Source organism: Callorhinchus milii, unplaced genomic scaffold (genome assembly GCF_018977255.1).
Source record: "Callorhinchus milii isolate IMCB2004 unplaced genomic scaffold, IMCB_Cmil_1.0 Scaffold1, whole genome shotgun sequence".
NCBI lineage: Eukaryota > Metazoa > Chordata > Chondrichthyes > Chimaeriformes > Callorhinchidae > Callorhinchus > Callorhinchus milii.
In genome coordinates, this window is record NW_024704742.1 from 37,104,582 (window position 1) to 37,128,138 (window position 23,557).

Below are 23,557 nucleotides of genomic sequence, written 5' to 3' on the forward strand. Positions count from 1 at the left end.
CCTAACAAAACTATTCAAAATTTTGATTCATTCCACTAGATTCCCCCTTAACTTCTTCTGCTCCAGTAAAAGCAGTCCCAACTTTTCAAGTCTCTCCATATAACCAGAACTTTGATTCCTATTATCAGCTAAGCAAATCTCCACTATACTCTCTCCAGTGATAAGACTGAATTCAACAATTTGCTAAATTCCGATTGTTCTAAAATGTTACATAAATTGTTAAGTCCACTGTTGCAAAATGGATCAATTTCAAGATCCACACTCATTTTATATGGAATGCAAGGATTATTATTATTTAGTAATTCTAGACCCTGGTGGAATTTTTCTCCATAATAATGTCCTGTAATCTTCTGTATTCCGCTTCACAACGACCTATTAACTTGATTTCAATAGCAACTTTAAACTTTGTCAAAACTCTGCCACCCACGTCCTCACTTTGCTAGATTCCACAACTCAATCACCCCAGATTTTGCCAGGCTCCACTGGCTCCCTGTTGCAAAACAGATCGATTTCAAGATCCTCACTTTCAAAATCACTGCACTTTCCACTTTTTCAATCTGCTCACTGGGAATTTCTCGCTGTGTCTTGGCAAATAATGCACAAGATAAAATTGGTCATCCACTTCATGGTTGTCTGTGGGACATTGCTCTGTGCAAAATAGTTGGCTATTTTCGCTTACAAAATACAATGTCACTACATTTACAGTTAAATCCTGTGAAGCACTTCAATGTGTTTTCCCAAATGAAAGGCACTGCATCAAATACAAGGATTATTATTATAAGAGAGTCTCTAGCACATGCCCTTATATGGTGAGCTTGCCTCTTGGTTTATTCCTCCCGCTTTCTTGAACCAGAGGATCAAATTAGCCACTTCCAATGCAATATTTATTTTCAAAATTATAGTTGGAACCTCCACAATCTCTTCAATTACTCCCCACCCCACATGGTAGAACACATGCAGTCGTTGCCTGTTGACTTTTTCATTTCATTTACATTAAACTTTTTCAATATTGTTTTATCTAAGTAATTATCCTAAGTATTTTCCCAACATTCTCCTCTGGAAATCCTACAGTCCCATTTTCATGGTAGTCTGTGAAATTGGACACAATTATTATTAAGCAACTGAACCATTCTTTTATTTTCAACTATATATTGGCCTAAGTGATTACACCCTTTCTTTGAATGTCCTTTACTTTTAATACGCTAATTAAAGGCTTTATAATTCTGATAGCCATTATTCTTTTTCATAACCTCTTAACTTACCAGGTGATCATTTTTTATTTCCCTTCTATACTTTTTAATATTTCTACTGGTTTTCATTTGGTTTATGAGATCTATATTCACCACCAACTTCTTTTTAAATGTGAAAATTGGTGCAAGGTGAGAGCGAGTCGGAAGAGACCAACTGAGGAAGGGAGAGCAAGGGTGTAAAGAGGCAAAGGCACTGAGAGAAATTGGGCTTGAGAGGAAGAGGAGGAAAGATGTGGTAAAAGAGAAACAATTGAGGGCAAGAGTAACTGTTGGGCAAAAATGTGCAAAGGGATGAACCAGTTTCAGCACAAAGAAGATGAGGATGAGTGAATGAGGGGTAATACAGCATTTGAAAGGGGTGTGTGTAAGAGGGAAATGACAAAGTAGACACAGGAGGAGAAGTTAACCAGCAATATCGAAAGAAGAGACATCGATGGTCAAAGGGAAACACCCTGCCAGGGCCATTGGTTATGTTACACTTGGGTCTTTTGTTTTCTTTGAAACCCTATTTCAAGGGTATAAGAGATACACTATATAAGCTTTGGGAATGCCCAATAATCTTTCCCAGGTCTATATATTCCTATTTACTATTTTCTAACCAATATGTAGAGCCCAGTTTGGATACTAAAGCTGGATGTTTTTCATACTGCCATTCCTAATTTTCAGAGATACCTAAAATCTTGCTGATGTACATCACAATAATATACAAGTCATTGAACCCATAGTCATCTGAAATGCTGCAGAGGTAGATAGACTTTCAGAAACTAGCTCCTGCCTATGGCCTCCTTTATTAGCTCCACCCTCAGCAAATATGTTTCTGCAGCAGTGAAATAGAATTTTCATTTCTGCACATTACTCTAAACATATATCGGTTATTTATTTTCATTGTTATTAAATGGTTTCAAATCTCTATTTGCTTTGGCTCCCTGATTATAATGATAATCGTTGCATTTGGTATAGCACCTTCATGTCAGAAGGACGCTTCAAAGAGCTTCACAGGATTCACTGGCAACTGTATATTTCATAAGCAAATTTGGCAGGGCATTTGTACACAAGAATAATAATAATAATAATAATAATCCTTGCATTTGATATAGCGCTTTTCACGTCGGGAGGACGTCCCAAAGCGCTTCACAGAACACACTGTAAAGTGAATTGACTATATAATGTCCCACAAACATCCTTGAAGTGAGTGACTGCATTTTCTTGGAGGATTGTTGGCCAGGACATGGGAGAAACTCATTTGCCTTTTCAAATAGTGCCATGGGATCTTTAATGTCCACCAAAACAAGCTGACATCACTTTGGTTTAAACATCTCATACAAAGATCGGCACCTCCAACAATGCAGCACACCTTGAGAACCGTGTTGGAGTGTCATCTTAGACTATCAGTTCGAAGTCCTGACATGGAGATTGAATCGACAACTTTCTGACTCAGAGGCAAGAGCGCTACCAACTGAGACATGTTGACGCCTGATTAGGGGGAATATTAAGATGGTGAGCCTTCAGTTTAACACTTGCATGAAGATAAGTGTTGAGTGTCATTAGGCTGTTCCCCTGTCCATGGAGGGCAGCTTAAGAGGCTCACAGGAGCAGGAGGAGCCCATTCAGTGCATCCAACCATAATCAAATGTTCAGTAAATTACAACAGATCTTTTAAGGCCATTTTTCCCACTTTTTCTCTTAATCCTTAAAACCCTTACTTCCCAAGTACCTATTCAGACGATAGGAACAAGTTCAAAGAGTAATCAGAAGCTTGGACAAGTTTAGGATGGGTTGAGGTCAGGATACTGGGGTCATTTAAGAGTCAGCTTGATTCTAGATTACGATGGGAAAATGGTAGAGTTTGTATTATGGAAGGAATGAAATCAAACCGGTCGAAGGACCTTCTTCGTCTGAATCTCATAATCTTGTGAATGAAACACAGATAATTAGCGGGCTGTTTTGGCCAGTCTTAGCACCCATTGTCCAACTATAAGTGAACTGATATAATATTGTGACTGCTGCTTGTGTCAAACTGGTTCTGTCTTCAAAGCTGTATTGTTGCAGGAACCAAGCCCGTACAGTAAACCAAGCTGGAGAACAGTAGTTCACTTATTAAGATTAGGCTTGTTCTATACAAACATGATAATATAGATTTGTTTACAAGTTTTGAAAGTCTGCTAGAATTTTATTCACTGCAGAATGCTTATTCTTTCTCTTCTTTCGGTGGTATTCCTCCCTTTAATCCAGCAGTAATTTCACATGCATAATGGAATTATTTGCAATAAAATATACGATGAAGCAAATAACCCCAAGGCCACTCCTTGTTGTTGTATGTGGAGATGAGAATCAGTCAAAGCCAGGCAGCAGCCATAGTCGGCTTCGCACTGCCAGATTTTCAAAAGGAATAGTAATTACCGAATCCCAAACCTGCTACAGCCGATCTCTGGAATTTCACTCAGACCCTGATTCGATGTCAGATCAGCTACCAAATGGAATTCCAGAGGGTCATTCATATCAAATCCAGGATTTATTTACTAACCCTTTTTAATCTCCCAATGTAAGTATAGAAACGTTCTGCAAATTGTGGGACTAAAAGGGTTATGTTTTTTTATTATTAAACCTTGCATTTGATATAGCATCTTATCACATTGTCAAATTGTCTCAAAGTGCTTCACAGGCTTTCACTGAAAAGTTGTAGTGTCAGTGTATATGTAGGTGAATGTGGCAACCAATTTTTTCCTAGTCATGTGCAACAAACAATCATAAAGTGAATGACAATTTTATCCAGAGGATTGTTGACCAGTACATCAGGAGAGACAATTTGTCAATTGCATCCATAGTCACTGGCAAAAATTTACACCCTGCGGAAAAAAACAATTTGAGCCTCAGGGGATGGTGGAGAGTGGAAGAGCAATTTCAAACCAGTCACAATAATTAGTCATGATTTCACAGCCTCACCTTATTTGGCATCTGTCTATTCTGTTGGAATAATCCCTCTCCTGATAAATCAAATTTGCGCAGTAGATGTGACCAAAATCAAGGCTGAATTTCAAAGCTGAACTGTGAGAGGACAGATTAACAAAAAACTAACAGATTTCAATATGAATTAATTGCAAGGCTTGAAAAGGAATGGAGAAATCTATGCCTCCAGCTATCGAACCAGCCAATGTCATATTACCTTATTTAGTGGCACCTTCTCTCCATGCATTCATATCACACGTAGACTGAGTAGCAGCAGAACATGGAAGTTTCACAGATGTTAAAAAATGCAATTTTTTCCTCAAATCAAAACCTTTGCTTCCTATAGCATCTCATTCAAAATAAAAAGATTTAATTTTAACATAAAGCAAAGATTATGACCCAGAGTATTTTGCCAGTGAAGTGGATTGCAGTATTGGACTTTCTGTACAAACCTCTTGACAGACTGTCTTTTCAGCAACTGCCTCTTTGTGACATGCAATAAGACAGAAGAATTTATTTAGAATCCGCTTAAACTTTCTTTTACATTGCAAGAGGGATTTGAGGTTCCCACTGAAGTGTACATCTTTCTTTATACTGTTATCTACAGCGGAACTGCAGGCTTGTTGCAATCAAGCACTGGAAATCTCCACCATGTCAATTGTCAGATATTAATTATTTTGATGTATAGGCCTTTGGCAGGAAATCATACCATAGTGAAACGGTCTGAAAATGGCAATTATCCCTCTATAGCAAAGTAGGAACCAGTAACTTTGTGAACTCAATAGACATTCTACATCAGACATACAGAGCACGAGTGTGTGAGCCAGACCACAGTATGGCATTTACCAAGGTGGGAGCAAAGAAAAATGGATATTTACGATTGCTGAAGGTGCCCATCCTTCAGAGTTAAATGAACAGCTACACAAATCTATTTTAAAATTCAGTACACAAACCTCAGCCAGATCTGTTTTGAGGGAAAAAAAATCACAATTTCTTAAAACGGATTTAGGTGAACATCAATAGCCAGTCACAGTTATATACAATGTTTGTATTTACCTCTGTAGAGATTCCCATATAGAGAAATTACTACCCTCACTGAACAAAATGCCTTCCTCTGCAATAATCATGAATGCACCCCAGGCAGTTTCTGCATCTCTACCAGCACCGGGCTACTGCAATTTACATTCTCAAAGGGAATCTGGTAAATGGTGACAGTTCCCACATCATGTTATAAGAGAATCATCTGAACAGTAATTTTTCCCCCAAAAAGGATAACTGACATCAAATTTTCAATTGGACCAGATTGGGTCCTCACAATCTTAGCAAGCACAGAATAATCAAACATAGCTAAAATAGAATGCTTTTAACTCCCCACTACTCCCCCAAACCCTGGCCTGTGCAAAGAACTGATTAGAAATGTTAATGAAAGCAATGATCACAAGCAAAGAATTTCATTAATTCAGAGAAGCTAAAGATAAGGCGATCAATTAACTCCATAGTTTCCGACACCATTCAGTGATCCAAAACACTCTGATTTATAACACATACACACACACACAAACAGACATTTAGATATGTGGCACTGGTCATAAAATACTTGCTTTTTTAAAAAAAAATGTCTAAAAGGATCATTTCCCACAATTCGTAAAATATTAATGTCGCTTCAAATAACCCCTGATTGCAACGTGCATTCTGTGCTGCTCCCCTACATATCCCAACCATGTAACAATCATTGTTCTCATGCAGCATCAATCTATTTTGAGGTTATTTTCATGCTATTCTGTTCCTAAATATTTGCCCTTTTCTGAAGACAGAAGCATAAATACACACCAATAAGATGTAAAAGGCTGCAACCAGCTGCACTTGCTGGGGATGCTCTCCTCTTGTGATGCTGGCAGTCTACTTCATTAACCTTTGCTGCAATCAATATTCATCACCCCACCCTTAGCAGGTTAGCTCGCTGCATCAGCACCAACCACCTACCATTCCGTGCCAACCGAAGGATCCTGGACAGCGACAGTCCACTGCTCAATCTGCCCTCACACCATCCTGCTCCTCATCACAACAAAAACAATGGGACGGTGGAGAGAACACACACGGAGAGAGGGAGAGGGAGAGGGAGAAGGAGAAAGAAAGCAAGGAAGAAAGAAAGAAAGAAAGAAAGCTGTCGGAGAGAAGAAAGACTTGCTGAATCACTGGCTTCACCAGTGCTTAACCATCGTGCAGACCAATGCTGGCTGTACCACTGTGGAACCTACCAGATGAGACACAGGGCCTGGGGAATAGGTTTCTATGGTAACTGGAAGGAGCACATATGACGTCAAAAGCTCACATCTCTCAGGGGGTGGTGGGGGGGAATACATTCATATCTACAACTATCTCCTGGTGAGTCAATATGCTTCCCATAGTGATTTGTTTCAAAGGCAATGTAAAGCCAATTATCGAATAGCATTGTCAGCTAAAGCAGAGATGGCGCAGAAATAACAAGGAATACATGTTCCCAGGGATGCTGCTTCTCCGACAGACCTTCACACGTGCAGCACGTCAGGTGTAATTTGGTCACCAAAATTAGGTTGTAGAACTACAGAATAATATCATTCGGACCACCTTTGTTATTCCGCATAGATTTCATAATGACTTATCCAAAGCAAAATATCTGAGTGTTGTATGTTATTCTCGTGATAAGGATGGCAATACTGTAAGAATACTCTTTAATTGCAATATTGAGTTAATAGTTAAAAACTCACATACTGTGGCTCATTTGTATAATATTATCAGAAAGTACCACCCTTCCTCCTCCCTTTCCCCTCCCCACACACATAAATATACAACAGTACACTCACACCCCTATCATTAACACATTGAAAGCTGTTACTGCTACATTATTACTGCACCACTTTACAAAAGGTGAACAGATTGCAGGATTTTGCTCGAAAACACCACAGGTAACCCAATGCCCTCTGTTATTGTTATCCTTCCCGCCTCAGCTACCTGTGAAATCACTATTACATTCTTAGGGAATGGCATTGCTTCTGAAGGCCTTTGCTCAACATCGTTTACATGTTTGTTCTGTGAGCCACAAAGGAAAGTCAGTGCTCGAGGGGTTAATGCACATTATGTAGCTTGCCGGCCAATGAGATTGTCACTCAGTGGAGGAGCTGCTCCTCGGTACAAACAACACCATGATGAATACACAGTGCATACAGCACGGAGCTGGCAATGTGACTTCAGTCACATCTTCTACTCTGGATATTTCAATTCATTATATCCTCTGTTGATCTACTTTCGGAGCTGCTCAATTCAGGCTGTCAGAGCAGATTACTGCGTGAATATTCTTACACTTTGATAACACTGCCACCAAATTTTAATGAATAATTTAAGCCGATAACTCAAATTCAGCTCCCACTTCAAGAGTAATACTGTGATGGCCAACAAATTGAAACATTCTGAGAAGAAATGTGTTGCCCGTGTGATATTTAACAGAATAAATGAAATGGACATCAATAGGCTTCCTATTCCATCCCCCCCCTACCATTGATTGGGCTGGATGTCAATGAGCTTCCCATTTCCTCATCGGTTGAGTGGGATATAAATCCACCCTCCACCCGCTCAGGCGTTTCAATGGTGAGGTGGGTGTCCAACTGTCAGTTTCCTCACCCTTTGAGCTTTTTAGTTACTTAACAGGTATTCCACAATCCAGCAGTTGAGGGTTGTAATGGGTCTTTACTATTTAAAAACATTGGACATTCTGCATCTGGTTCGTTTTGTAATAACCACAAATTACACCCCATCTCTCACTTCTTAAAACATTTCTGACAGTCTCACCATAGATACCCTCCCACCTCTCTGCCTTCCCTCACCCCTACACTACCCTTCCCCCATGCTTGGGCCCCGACACCTGACTGTTCAGTGCTTTGGGACGTCCTCCCGATGTGAAAAGCGCTCTATAAATGTAATTTTGTTGTTGTGGTTGTTGTTGTATTGATATATGTGGTTGCATTCTTTTCCACCTTATACCAAGACAGGATCCTTCAAGGGCTGCGGCAGTAAATTTAACTCCAAATTACTTTATAAATTTTCAATTAAATATATTAAAACACATATTTCTTAAGTAATGTTTTTTTTAAAAAATCTATCTGTTACTCTTAAATAACATTGGCTTTTTTTGCAGTGTAACACCTCTAACATCAATTATTTTAGAACCACGGGCATTGCAGAAGCAGATTTTCATGTATTTTCTATTTCACATTTCGGTTGACACCAATAGGAGAGAACATCACTCGCCATGTCAAAACAGTATGAGGCAGGAATAAACAAGGCAAACAGGATCCTGGGCTACATTGGCAAATCATTTGAGTTCAGCTCCTCAGAAATCTGTTTGCCTATAAAATACAATCACTATACTGAACTATATCAAAGCCTGGACATGTTATAGTTTTAGTCACCTTGACATACGAGAACTACCAAAGCCCTAGAGGCAGTGCCAAGGAGATCCAGCGTAATAGTTATTAGCTTTACAGGGTCTCAGAGGGGACAATATAGAGGTAATAGCAACAATTTATATTCATGTCCATACAGCTGACTGGGACCCTGAGGTGAGAGCAGGGGGGAACTAAATATGGGGTGGGGAGTGGGAGTGGGGGGAAGAGGAAAGGTGACTGAAAGTTTAAAAGGTCTTAAAATGGGATTGAAAGGGAAGGAGAGGGTGATATACTGTATATAATTTTAAACGGGATTGAGAAAGTAAACTCAAAACAAAATTTTTAGGGTTTAGGGTTGCGAAAAGCATTTTCAGAATGAACATGAGGAAATATTCCTTTCCCCAGAGGGTAATTGATGACTGGGGAGGTTATTGTAAAATCGTGACTTGCACTAGTGACAGAGGCTACAATGGAACTGCATTGCTGTGGGACAATGTTTGGGTCGTAATTAGCCTAAAGAGGAAATTAAAATCTTAAAATCGTAGTATCAAGTATTAATTTTATTTTATCTTCACTAAGAATTGTATTAGCATACCAACATTAAAAAAAATACAGAAGAATGTTTTGGAAAGCATACCCAGTTTATCTTGGGGAAAAAAGTGAAGAGTATTGTTTGCCTTTTGACCTGCATTGCAGATTCATGCTTGCCCTTCACTGCTGGTCTCCTACCAAAATGATGGCTCAGTGAACGTGAAATGCTATGATATCATAGCACATCACTGGCTTTATTGCAATTGATGCAAGACCTTTATTTTTTTGAAAAATCCCCAACTATTTATGATGCAAACTGCTTGATAATTCAAGCAGAAGGCAATACTTTCAAAATTTGAAAACAGCTAAGGATTTTTCTTGTTGGTGATTTTTTGAATGAGTATTTTCATGGATACTATGAAATATTGCAGTTTATAATTTACCATTTATAATTTATTATTCAAAACATGACTGCTTTCTGAGATGACAAATAAAGAAATGCTTTGACCCCTGAACTAAACAACTTCTGGAATACTTTACCTCCTTTATTGCTCGTATTGGTTGCTGCTGTTTGCGGTTATCTTTTCTGAGAAAGAGTAAACATAGCCTAATTCATATAGTAATAGGATCCTATTATTCGTAAAGTAATAGGATCAGGTTCACTTAATATTGTGCCAAGATGACTTAACCAAAGGTCCTGGTGTGTCCAAACCCTCTTCTCACTCTTACTGCTGTCAAGAGTGGCTGGCTCAGTTAGTAGCTTTCAAGTGGTTGTAGGTTCAAGCCCATATTGGGCCTTTGCACTCATGTTCTAAGCTGTTCCTGCAAGCTAGTTTTTAATCATTTATATATCTGGATCCCTTAATCTCTTTGTTCCCCTTGCTCCCCCTACACCGTAACCACCCTCCTGCACTGTCCTATCTTGTATGTATTCCCATCTCCTGTTCTCATGTCCATTTTGTAGTGCTTCACACATTTTTGCAATGATTTGCATCTACCATCATTCTGCAAACATCTTAATCTGACTATGTTCTTTAGTAATTTTCTGCTCTTTTTTCCACAATTCGCTACAGCTCCCAATATAGTGTCCTCTGCAAACTTGCATATTGTCCCCTCTATTTGCACCTCTCCATCATTTATATAGAGAATGAAAGGTTCTGATCGTTGCATGACCAACACTATCAATCAATCTGAAAATGTCCCTTTTATTCCCTAGAAGTGCTTATGAGTGATAGAAATTAATATGAAATGCAAAGTATTCCCATTTTTATTTTTCCCCAAAACATGACTCTTTTACCATTACGGGCATGTTCTCATTTACTGACTGTTATGTTTCTTTTTCCACTGACAAAATCACACCTTTGCTATTCAGCATCCAGGTATGCTAGGACACCCATGCAACTTCATTAGTATTCATTGATATTGTGGGACAAGATGCTTTTCTTCCATTTTCAACAAAAATGTCAGTTCCCTTGTGCTTTAGAATGGTCTCTGTTGTTTGCTTGTAAGTAAAATTCTCACGTAAGTACATTATCTTGTTGATAACAGCTGCTTTACCTTTCCAAGTGAAAATTAAATAGTGTGGAATGTAGACATATTGTACCTCTCATTCATTTTTCATCAAGATAGTTAGTTATTCATGTTCACCAAGAGTAAATCAGCTTCTGTATTCTGGACATATAGAATATCTGAATTACAGCTTGTTTTATTTCAAGAAACTTGGTCAAATCCCGACTTGTCTGAAATTCTAATCAAAGCTAGAACTCATTATCTACTATGTTCAGGGATAACTGTGTAACTTACATGCCAAGGCCTTTATTTTAAGATTTAAAGAACCACAATGGAAATTAATAAAGCCTTTTTGTCAATAGAGAATTTCACAGAAAGAAGCTGTATTCTTTTCCTCCCACAATAATGTGCCATTGGGAATGAAAGACTTCAACCTCCAGGCTTGAGCACTAAGGTTTGGCTGGTGCTAGAAGGTGCACACAAACAACAATTAGCATTTTCACAGCCTTTCATGAAGGAGAATGTTTCAAAGTGCTTTACAGAGTCTGAGCTGGGAGAAAGGTAGTAAGAAAGTGGCCATGGACACTGTCAAAAAGATTTTAGGCAAATTTCAAAATCAGAGGGGAGGGGGCAAAGCGGTGGGATTTTGGACGATAGTTTTAGAGAATGAGAGCAAACTGTCTGAAAGCTTGCCCATTAATATTGGGACAAAACAGGTGGGGGATATGAAGAAGATAGGCGGGGAAGTAGGATAACGAGAGAATACAGAGGTAGGGTGAGCACGGAGGTGTTAAAAGTGAAAGTGAGGATCTTAAAATTAATTCAATGGGGATAGGGAACCAATGAAACTTGGATTGAGAGAGAAGATACACTGTGGAGTTCTCGATGATGTGGAGCTTGTAGATAGTAGTGAAGCAGAGCTGGTGAGCAAGGTGTTGGAGGTAGAGTTTGGAGGGGACAAAGGGGCAGAGATGGGTGATGTTGCAGAGATGCAGGAAAGTGGACTTGATCAGGTCCTGGATGTAAAGCTTTAAGGAAACTTGAAAGTGTCCTTGAAACTTGAACGGAACATTCGAAAGAAAGTGAATGTTCCGTACTTGCTCCGTTAGTTGGAGTGAGCAACTGAAGAGTTTCGTCTGTGTTAACTTGGAGAAAGTTAAGGCGCATCCAGGACTTGCAGTCTGTCAGAACAGCATGGTCCTACATTCAAGGGTGGAGGCAGAGAGCTAGAGTTGGTGTCTTCCACACACATGTAGAGCTGCACCCCGTACCTACGGATGATGCCACCAAACAACAATAACAACAAATTACAGTTGTAAAGCATCTTTCATGTCGGCAGGATGTCCCAAGGTGCTGGACAATCAGGGATTTCCACCTGAGCAAGGGGTTGGGATCAGGAGGGGTGGAGGGCAGGGAGGTTTGAGGTAGGAGGTAGTTGAAGGCGGGATCAAAGAGGAGGGTCTTGAGATCTGTCAGAGCCTGCTGAGCAGAGGGAGCAGACAGGTTGATATGGGTTTAGCAGATCACAGAGATAGGAAGGAGCAATGCTGTGGAGGGCCTTGAAGGCAAGGACGAGGATGTTGAACTCTATCTTCGGGGGGATGGGGAGCCAGTTGAGCCGGGCGAGGGTGGGAGTGACGGGAGCCAATCAAGAGAACCTCCATCTTGACATTCAACGGTAGAAAGTTAGCTCTGTGATGTGTGCCGGTTTGGCCAATTCAACAAAAGTTCATGGAAAGCAGTATAAACTCAAAACCCTGAACACGCAGTTCTTTTATCAGTCAGTGAAGCTTAAACTCAGACCAAACCTTCAGTGCCATTACATGTCCAGAGATATTTATTTTGAAGTCCTCAGATATTCGAAGAAATTCTGCCAACCACATATATCTGCACTGCAGGGTCTAAGTGTCCTGTTAGACTGAATATCATCAATTCTTGATCTCAGTCAGTGCCTTTAAGCTACAGACATTGACGTTGGAGTCCTGTAGCTCAGTGGTTAGAGCACTCGCTTTGCAAGCGAGAGACCTGAGTTCAATTCCAGGCAGAGGGCGAAACCTTGGGCAAGTTTCCTTACTCCATACGCCTAATAATAATCCCTCCAAAACCAAAAACAATAATAAATTGGTCATTTTCAATCTACGACTGTTTGTGGGACATTGCTGTGCGCAATTGGCTGCCGCATTCGCCCACAAATATACAGTTAATTCACTTTACAGTGTGTTCTGTGAACCGCTTTGGGACGTCCTTCCGACGTGAAAAGTGCTATATCAAATGCAAGGATTATTATTATTATTATTATTGGTAGAGGAGCCCATGTGTCTAAAATATCAGCTTACTTTGTTCATTAATATTATTCTACATAAGATTTGTTCACTATACATTTACAAAGCCAACTATTTTTACCACTTGTTTGCTAGTCACTCTCTTGATATTGCCCTTTACTTCTGATATATGTCCTGTGAATTCTTCCCGACATGCTTCTCTTATTCACCTTTAGTTATCTAGAGATAGAGAAGAATTCTTTGCAAGAGCACCGGAAAGACAAAACACATTAGTCATTACCCTCTCTAAAGTGTGTTCTGAAATTTCTGGTAGCAATAACAAATGTTTAGCATTTTTTTAAAAAAAAGTGTTTCTTGCTGTAACTTAATATGTAACATAGTAATTTTGACTATGAAAAAGTCTAAATAAAATAAGTTTCTACAATAAAAAAACAATAAAAGACAATCTGTAATAGCAATTGAAGGCAAACAAAATCGTGTCCCAGTGGAATGGTTAGTATAGATATAGCATCCATAGAATCGATGCTTAGATATAGGTATAATAGTATAACAGAGGAGAAATAAGAAGAAATGGGAAATCCAGAGAAGAAACAAGCAGAAATGGGAAATCGAGAGGAGAACTAAGAAGAAATGGAAAATCCAGATGTGAATCCAGAAGAAATGAGAAATCCAGATGTGAATCCAGAAGAAATGAGAAATCCAGAGAACTAAGAAGAAATGGAAAATCCAGATGCAAATTAAGAAGAAATTGGAAATCCAGAGAAGAAATAAGAAGAAATGGGAAATCCAGATGTGAAACAAGAATAATTGGAAATCCAGAGAAGAAATAATAAGAAATGGGAAATCCAGATGTGAAACAAGAATAATTCAAAATCCAGAGGAGAAATAATAAGAAATGGGAAATACAGAGGAAAAATAGGAAGAAATGGGAAATCCAGATGTGAAACAAGAACAACCCAGAAGGTTTAATACCTTGTCTGTACTGAGTTAACTGATCTCACATAGGGCAGGTGTTGGGATGCTTCGATTTGTCTCCTCGATTAAAGAGGGTAAAAATCAGTCAGGGTTCATTAGCTAGTGACTCTCGCTGGAACATGGACTATATGTGAACATTGGGTGAGCATCATATCAGCTATAATGCCATTTGCTATTCAATTGCCTGTTAACACCTATTGTCCAGCTTAGATATTAAAAATGTAGAACTCCAGGAGGGGAGAAATATGGGTGTGTGGGGGGAGAATACATTTTGTAAAGTGAATAGTAAAGCACTTTGAGGCATCTAGAAGATGTGATAAGGTGCTATATCAAATGCAAGGATTACTATTATTAGAACACATTCAACAATGCAGCACACTTCCAGCACTGCATTGGAGTTTTAGCCTTCGACAAATTGAGTTCAACTACTTGAGTTGAAACCCACAATCTTCTGACTCAAGAATGCCAGCAACTGAGAAATGCTAACAGTTGTACTTATGTAATAGTGCTTTTCATATACAATGAATGTATTGAATGAAGTACTTTTCCTACAGTGAAGCCTGTCTGGTGCATTCACACAGATGAAGATACCAGTCATTCCTCTACCTCTCCCCTTTTTCTACCATAGAAGAATAAGGAACTGAATGTTTTGGGTCAGAGGTTTCTGACAGACTATCAGAACCAGCAGATCCTTACTGTTCAGTCAGTGTATTCCTTGGTCACCATTATAAACTCATGCGGGGCTCCGAAATTGTTAGAACAACCTTGATCAATAGTACTCATGTTGGTGAGATATAATAATCAGTCTTGCATTCTGTATGACTTGTTACAGCCCTTCCTAAAGCTATCCAACTCTATCGAGAAATCTTGGAACTAGAAAAAACATTTTCTGTGCCCGACTTCTTTTTCAATGCTTCAAGAATCAGTCACACATCCACAAGCATTTTTGAGTGCAGCGGGCGCTGCCAGAGAAAGGAACAATTTTTCCTTTTTGTAATCCTTGCATTTTTGACATGACCCCTTAATGTCAGATGTCTAAAAGCACTTCACAGGATTTTACTGTGAAATGTGTAAAATGTGTTTACTATGTATTGTGTAGTATTTTGTAGACAAATACAGCATTGATGTCCTCCAAACAATTATACCCTACAAACAGATATGAAGCGTCTGACCAATCTTATCTATGGGATTGTTGGCCAGCACACTGGGAGAAACTACCTTTTCTTTTCAAATAGTGTAATGGGATCTTTAATGTCTAAACACCTAAAGAGGCAGACACAACCTCAGTTTAATGTCTCATCCAAAGGACAGCACCTCTGAAAATGTAATGCTTCCCCCAGCACTTCAATAGTGTCAGTCTAGATTGTGAGTTTGAAATCAAAACGTGGAGCTTGAACCCACAACCTTTTGGTTCAAAAGTGACAGTGATACCAACTGAGCCAGGCTGACACCTCATTCATAGTATGTGCACTCCCAGATTGAGAACAACAAATGTCAATGGAGAATAAAATTTATTTTACTCTGTCACAGCATTGTGTGATTTCCCAATTGATAAATTTATCGACTTTAGGAGTGAGCACTTTGACTTTTTCCTCTTCTCTCCCAAAGCAATGACTCATACTGTTGAATGGTTCCACAGACTTTATGTGGAAATGAACTCATACTGTACAATTATGTGAGACGCTGAAGGAGTGATATCATCTTGGGACATGTGTGGAGCCAATTTAGAGTCAACACACAATTACTAAGTTAGAATTTCCATAATTATGTCTTTTAACAGTTTCAAAGAAACAATCTAAATTACATCTTTGAAACTACTGTAAACTCTTATTGTAAAAATTACAAATAACCCAAAGAACTGTATCATCAGTACAGCTACAGAGCTTGATTACTTGTTTATCTCTGCAGTAAAAATTTGGAATGATGTCTCCAATCCAGCCTACACTTGAGATGAAGTTTCCTTTCTCTGGAGGCTACAACATTTCCTCAAATGAATAGGAGAATTTTTTAAAGTGGGATCTACAACACCAACTTCTTTGCACTTCGATATGTATTTACAAATGGCTAGCACATTCCGCAAATTAGACTCCACAAGTTGTCCATTGGGCAGTTTCTCTCACATCAAAATGGTGGCTGGTCTAAAAATACGAGTTGCTTACTTGCCAATTCAGGATACAGAGGATTCCGGAAATCATAACACATAACATTGAAGAATTAATAGCAATTATCCTTGAATTTGATATAGCGTCTTTGAGACGTCTCAAAGCGCTTCACAGGATATACTGTGAAGTGTAGTGACTGTGTGTTTTTGGGGTGAAACACGGCAACCAATTGCGCAGAGCAGTGTCCCACAAACAGTCATGGATTGAGTGACCAAATTATTATTTTTGGGGAGGGATTATTACACCCGGAAAGCGATTCACCAATCAACTAACAAGCGGGTTCCTACTTACTGCTGGGTAAACAGAGGCGTGTGTATGGAGTAAGGAAACTTGCCTAAGGTTTCATCCTGATCTGCGAAAATGTAATGTTGGCGGGGGGGCTCTTCCTTGGTAAACAAGAATATTTCAAAGAAGAAGTAGATCAAGGAGTTGCTACATATTGATATAACTCTGATGCAGTTACTGGGAGGAGTTGCTTTTGATGACTTGGAATTGCTATTATAATAATAATAATAATCCTTGCATTTGATATTAGTGATTCCTGCTCTGAATACACATATTAAAAATTGTCTATTCTTTCCCCACGCATGGATGCCAAGGAAATCATTGTGTTTAATTACCTGCTCAGTCAAATATCCTCAGTGAACTTTCCATACTGGTGCCCAACAGGCTATAAACCCGTCTGCGTAGCCACTTCTGTTGATTTTTTTTGCAGGAAACACAGCATTAAATCAGCCTTCATGAAATGTCTAGCAGTATACCTAACGATCGCAGCTCTGGAGGTATAATTTTTCTTCTGCTCACTGCACCCTGTAGGCCCCATCATGTTGTTCTGTCAGTTCAATGCATGACAATTGTCCTTCACTAACCAGAAACTATTCATTCAAAGGCATTCAGCTGAGCCTCACGTTGCTGTAGGAAATCCAATACCAACATTCCCTCTAGAATAATCCTAGTGAAGTGTATCAGTCTTTACAACAACAACAACAAAATTACATTTATAGAGCGCCTTTCACCCCGGGAGGACGTCCCAAAGCGCTGAACAGTCAGATGTTGGGGCCCGAAAAAACGGAGGAGAAAACATTACGATAGTTTTAGTCATCTTGGTGTGTTTCAGATCTAAATACTTTTCCATCCCCTTGATGTATAGAACCAGAAACGGTTCATTTAGGCTTTTAGACTTAAACCTACTAAGTTCCTCTTCTTATGAGATTGACTCATATTAGGGAAGTTTTGTGGGTGCCAGGACCCCTCCAGGATCAATGCTTCAGCTAAGTAGGCATATATGAGCTGAGACAAAAGGCCCTTCAGTTCTGACGAAGGGTCACGGATCCGAAACTTTGACCCATTTTCCTTCCTCCATAGATGCTGCTTGACCCAGCAATCTCTGTTTTTGTTGCAAAAGATCACAAGATTCATTCAGATGAAGAATGCTCTTTTCATTTTCTTCCGCTTCCAGAATACCCTGTCATCTACCCATCACAGCTTCGAATGTTTCTTAAATGAGTCCAGCATCCTGGCCTTTAGGTGAAGAAGTACTTATAATAATAATAATCCTTGCATTTGATATAGTGCATTTAACATGTCTTCAAGACATCTCAAAGCTCCCTAAAGTAAATTGACTCTATATTTTGTGGTTGAAATGTGGTAGACAATTGCACACAGCAGTGTCCCACAAACAATTGTGGATTGAGTCATCAAATTTTTTTTATTTTGAAGGAATTATTACGCCCGAAAAAGCGATTCGCCATATGACTAACAACCAGGTTCCTATTTACTGCTAGGTGAACCGAAGCGCGTGGAGTAAGGAAACTTGCCCAACATTTTGCAATGCCCAGGGAATAAACCTAAGTCCATTTGTTTCCGAGGTAAGTGCTCTAGCCACTGAACTACAGGACTCCACAGATACTTCCAGGTGTCTGTCCTGAAATTGGCATGAAACTGTTCAGTGCCTTGTGACGTTCTTTCCAACATGAAAGGCGCTATATAAATGTATGTTGTTGTTGAAATTATCCTTTGCAACCCTAAAGTTTACTTTTCTGAGTTTACTTTCTAAATCCATTTAAAATCTTGTTGGCCTTCATAACATCCCCTTAGGCATCTCCTTTCAAGACTGAACAGCCCTAGCTTGTCTAATCGTTCCTCATATTTTAGTCTTCAAATACTGGGGATCATACTCATTGCTTTCCTTTGCACTGCTCTCGGCCTGGGCAGCTCCCTATGTTACATGGAACATAGGAATTAGGAGCAGGAGTAGGCCCTTCAGCCCCTCGAGCCTGCCCTGCCATTCAATAAGATCATGGCTGATCTTCTAACCTAACTCCATCTGCCCCCTTATCCCCATATCCTTTAATCCCTCTATCCTTCAGAAACCTATCAATTTCAGTCTTGAATGTGTTCAAGGACTGAGCATCTGCAGCCTTCTGGGGTAGAGAATTACATAAATTCACTACCCTCTGAGTGAAGAGGGTAGTGACAGCGACCTTAACTGAATGCAATACTCTAGGTGCAACCTGGCTGGACTACTTTTCCTTGTGAATCAAATTACAGCACTCCTATTGCCATTTTGGTTAAGATCAGCTAAATCAGAATAGACTAGGGATTGAACCTTGTACATAGCTGAGTAACGCAATGGCCTTACTAAGTGAACCTTGGCAAAATTTGAGCGAAAAATGCTGGCTGTCCAAATGGAACTGAAGTTCTCAAATAAATAAGCTTCTTCTTGCAGCATCTTTTTGTTAGCGATTCTACTGAACATTTCCAGTGCTAACAAAGTATTTTTGGCTGATAAATTTGTCAGTGGCATATGTGACCTTAAAGCATAGTAAAGTATGAGTATAATACGGTGAACTAACTTTAAAATGTACTGTTTGACCTTTGTAAACAAGTTAGTGAATTTTTAAAAAAATGTTTGCATCACAACCCACATGTAAAATATTCTTTCATGGCTCTAATGCTGTAGAAGGTTCTTGTTCATCACCGTCTAAAATGTGTATCAGCCTGGCTCAGTCGGTAGCACTTTCGTCTCTGAGACAGAAAGTAGTGGGTTCAAACTGCACAGTCTATGCTGGCACTCCAATACAATGCTGGGTGTGAACTGTATTTTCTGAGGTGGAGTCCTTTGGATGAGATTTAAACCAAGGTCCTGTCTGCCTGTACAGATGGACGTTAAACATTGCAGGACCCTACTAAAGAATAGCTTCTAATGTCCTGTTCAATAAGCCCCAAATAAAATTTGTCATTATTTTCAGCATTCTTTGCTTGTTTGTGGGACATTGCTGCGCACAATTGGATTCCTATATTCAACTATACATACAGTCAATCCACTTCCCAGTAAATACTGTGAAGCACTTTGAGACATTTTGAGACATCCTTCTGATATGAAATGTTATACACCAAATGCATTATTATTATTACTGTTATAAATCAGATGTCAATGAATGCTTGTGTAGTGATAATGTATCTGTGGGCAAAAGGAGTAGTCAATTCACGCACAGCAATGTCTCACGAACAGCCTGAACTAACTGACTAATGCAATGCAAGGACTAATGATTAATTTTATCTGGGGGATTGTCAGTTAGGACACTGTGAGAAACTTCCTTCTCTTTTCAAATCATGCCACTTTAATGCCTAACTGAACAGGCCTCAATTATATCTCATCTGGAAGACTGCACCTCTGAAAATGCAGTACTCCCCTAGAATTACACTAGAATGTCACTCTAGACAATGAGTTCAAAGGCCTACCAACTGAGCCAGGCTAACACTTACTTTATATTTTCATCCATATTGATTGACCCAAGTGGATAACTTCCTCCAAAAGATGCACACAGCAATGTAAATCAGTTGTGCTAAACAGATTAGTTCACAATTGACCCAATTTACCTCTAACTCCATTACCCACCTCAAAGATAATAATCCTTAATGATAATCGTTACATTTGATATTGCACCTTTCACTTTGGGAGGACTCCTCAAAGTGATTCACAGGTATGCTGTAAAGTATAAGACTATGTTTTGTAAGTGAAAGATGTTGCTGGTCAGGAATAGAATACCGTGGCATGAACAGTTGTATAAGGTCTGGCATTAATTAAGAGTAATATGAATTAAATACCGCCAGGTAATTGAAAATTGCAAGGAAACATTACCTCCACTCTTCCACCCTCCAGTTATGAGTATAACTGGCTCTTAATTATTCAGACATAGAACAGAATTGCTGACGATTAATGACAAGCCAGAACTCCAGTCCAAATCATCAGTAAAAATACACAAATTAGTAAATCACCTTCCAAAAAACCCGTTACTGTCAGTGTTTAATCTACATAGCTAATAGAAGAATGGCCAGATCTTGAACTTGATATAGAGATGACACCCTGGTTTTAAACATTAGAGCTGGATTGTGAGTCACACATTGGCAGAGATGAATGCAGATCCAGACCACATAATTGAATTAAATCAAATGTTCTGTTTGGACTAATTGGGCCATAATCGAACTTATGTTCTGTCACTTTATTTTGGCACACACTATTTATCACATGTACTTATCCTCTGTGCTCAAGGAAGGGCACTAGAATTCTATAGGATAAGAAGATACCCAAAATTCGACTCGATTTTAAGCAATATCTTATTTTTTTAGCAGTGCCTTGGGATGTCCTCCCAACATGAAAAGCAGCATACAAAAGTAATTTTGTTGTTGTCTTTGTTTGTAAAGAATTGTGGAAAATGCTTAAAATCAGTATTAATTTGTAGGTCAACTTTCCACAGTTCCTAAAAAGAATTGGTTTGTTGCTCTCTAACTCTTTGACCTGCTAACCCCATATGGCTTGTCCACTTGGCGGACTCTGGTGTACTCCGCAACCCCTGTCCTTCACTCCTCACTATCAGTGGTCAGGCCTTCAGCCTTTCTGCCTCCAACCTTTGGAACTCCATCCCACTCTTGGTTCTTTTAGGCTGCTTATTGTGAGCCTCTTCACAAATATTCTTCAAAGTATAGTACACTAAATTTGAGGAAAATCCCAGAGAATTGCAAAATAATAAACATAACTCTAATTTTGTTTTTTTATTAACAAGAGAGTTCATGAGATTATCAAATTGTAGGTTTGTTAGCCTCATGGCAATTGAGGGACAATTGCTCAAAACTAAGGTGAGAGAGAATATAGAGGAAATTCTTGAGGGAATAGGTTAATCACATACAGTCACCATGGCTTTAGAAGTAGAAAACTGCTTTAAAATGCATTGGATTTCTTTAAGTAAGATACAGATCTAGTTGATAGAGATGATGCAAGTGAATGTTATTTACCTGGATTTCAAAAAAGCAATTGACAATGGATCAAAAAGGAATTAGCAAATGGCTATTTGGTAGAAAGTGCTGTTGAGTGATGCATGGGGATGTGTCTCTCTGGGAATCAATTGCCAATGGTAAGCAACAGGGATCATTAGCTGCCCACCTGAAGTCCTATAGCTCAGTGGCTAGAGCACTCGCCTCGTAAGCGAGAGACTGGGTTCGATTCCCAGCAGGGCGAAATGTTAGGCAAGTTTCCTTGTTCCGCAGCCTCTGTTTACCTAGCAGTAAGTAGGAACCCAGTTGTTAGTCGATTGGCAGATCACGTTTCTGGGTGTAATAATTCCTTCAAAAAAATATAATAATAATAAATTAGTCACTTCAATACACGACTGTTTGTGGGACACTGCTGTGCACAATTGGCTGCCGCATTTCGCCCACAAAATATACGAAGAAGACGTGATAAGGCACTATATCAAATGCAAAGAATATTATTATTATCTGCCTGTTCTTCAGGCTGATGTTAAAGATCTCATGACACTATTCAAAAAGAGAAGGGAGGTTTTCACAACGTTCTTGCTGATTATCTTCCAGATTCCTTGAACATTGAAATTCATGGCTATTCAGGGGAAATTGTTGCGGTGTTTGACTACAATTATTTGATATAGTGTCTTATCAGTCTTCAATTACTACACTTGACCATAATTACTCTAAAATACTTTGAGAGGTTTTGACAATATAAAGTGCTTTTAAATGCAAACGTTTCCTTTCTTTCATTAATGTGATCTCTACAATATTCATAAATATGGTAAATGATTTGGAAATTACATCAAGTCAAAGTTTTATAAATTTGTAAGTTCTATATATTCATGCAATTTAAGAGTCAAAGCTCTAAGGCTGCCGTGGGATTTTTCACTTCTGAAACAGAGAAGACTGAAGCAGAATGATGGAAATATTTAAGATTACATAGAACGTTGCAAATCATGCCATTTGGCTCCACGAGTCAATACTGGTGTTCATATTCCATATGGGCCTCCATTCCTCATAATCCCTTCTCCTACATCCCTCTATTACCTTCTCCATTATGTATACATCAAGTTTCCTCTTAAATACATTGTTGCTTTTTGCTTGGACCACAGTGAGTTCCAAATTCTCACCACCCTCTGCTTAAAGAAGTTCCTCCTAAACTTCTTTAGATCAGCTACTGGTTATTTTAAATTCTTTAGATCAGCTACTGCTTTATTTTATAATCATCAACAAATGGAAACAACCTGTTAACATCTACCTTATTATATCCTTTCCTAATCTTAAATAGAGTCCAACCTGTTCAAACAACCACCTCCATTCAGCAACCCGCTNCCCCCTCCCCACCCTTAAAACCCACATTGGAACAGCCCAGACAGCCTGTTTCACACACCAATGAATTTTTCCTCAAATGCCACCCTTATATAAAGGTCACTCTGGCCCAGTCCCCTGAGTAGTTGTTGAAGACAAGTTGGTTTCAATCTCCTGAGAGAAAAGCTACAACTTATCCAATCTTCCTTGATTAAAATTTTTTAGCTCAAAGCTATTTTTCTGTTGTGTACAGAATTCAAGAATAAAGGACAATGGATTTTAAGAATAAACTCGTCAAGTTCCTGCCAACTAAAGCGATTCCTGGTTATTATATCTAAAGATATCTACATCAAAAGAAATTTGTGGAAAATTGGATTGTAGGTTAGGTGGGCTAATGGTCCACTTCTGCTTGAAATTGTTACTGAATATTTCAGCAAGTCTAGAAACCTTCATCCTGTAAACCAAACAATCCCATACCAAACCAATGTACAAGCAGCAAAGAGAAGATGAAAACATGGCTGAGATGCTTAGCAATCTGCTGCAGTAGGAATATTGCAGCCTGTGCAAATCCACGCAACCCTCTGCATGCTTTGAAACAGAATTCAGAGATAAAATGTAAATGAGGTTGATAGAAGGTTGGTACATGTTATTTCGGTATGTGTTATCATCTGATAATCAAAATAAACTGCAGTCACCTGCCTGAAATCAGTGACTATGAAGTGTATTTTTGTGTGTGTTCAGTAAGGGTGAATGTAGCTCACATCAGTTCAAGGTATCACCAGAGTAGGCAAAGTAAAACAACAACAACTTGCATTTATATAGTGCCCTTCACATGGGGCAGTGTCTCAAAGCACTTGAAACAGAACAAT

The 23,557-nt window shown here is 39.0% G+C and overlaps 1 protein-coding gene and 1 non-coding gene across 3 annotated transcripts in view; one reads left to right on the forward strand and one right to left on the reverse strand.

The window, feature by feature from the left end:
* Window positions 1-6,292, reverse strand: part of mapk10 (mitogen-activated protein kinase 10) — a 124,869-nt gene extending 118,577 nt beyond the window's left edge. For both annotated transcript variants that reach the window (XM_007896950.2, XM_007896947.2), the window contains exon 1: window positions 6,180-6,292. In XM_007896950.2, coding sequence (XP_007895141.1) covers window positions 6,180-6,182 — 3 coding nt within the window. In that variant the 5' untranslated portion in view covers window positions 6,183-6,292. The remainder of the gene's footprint in view (window positions 1-6,179) is intronic.
* A 15,231-nt stretch (window positions 6,293-21,523) lies between these two features.
* trnat-cgu lies at window positions 21,524-21,594 on the forward strand. Its single transcript has one exon. It is a non-coding gene; the product is annotated as a tRNA-Thr (tRNA).
* Window positions 21,595-23,557: the final 1,963 nt, after the last annotated feature.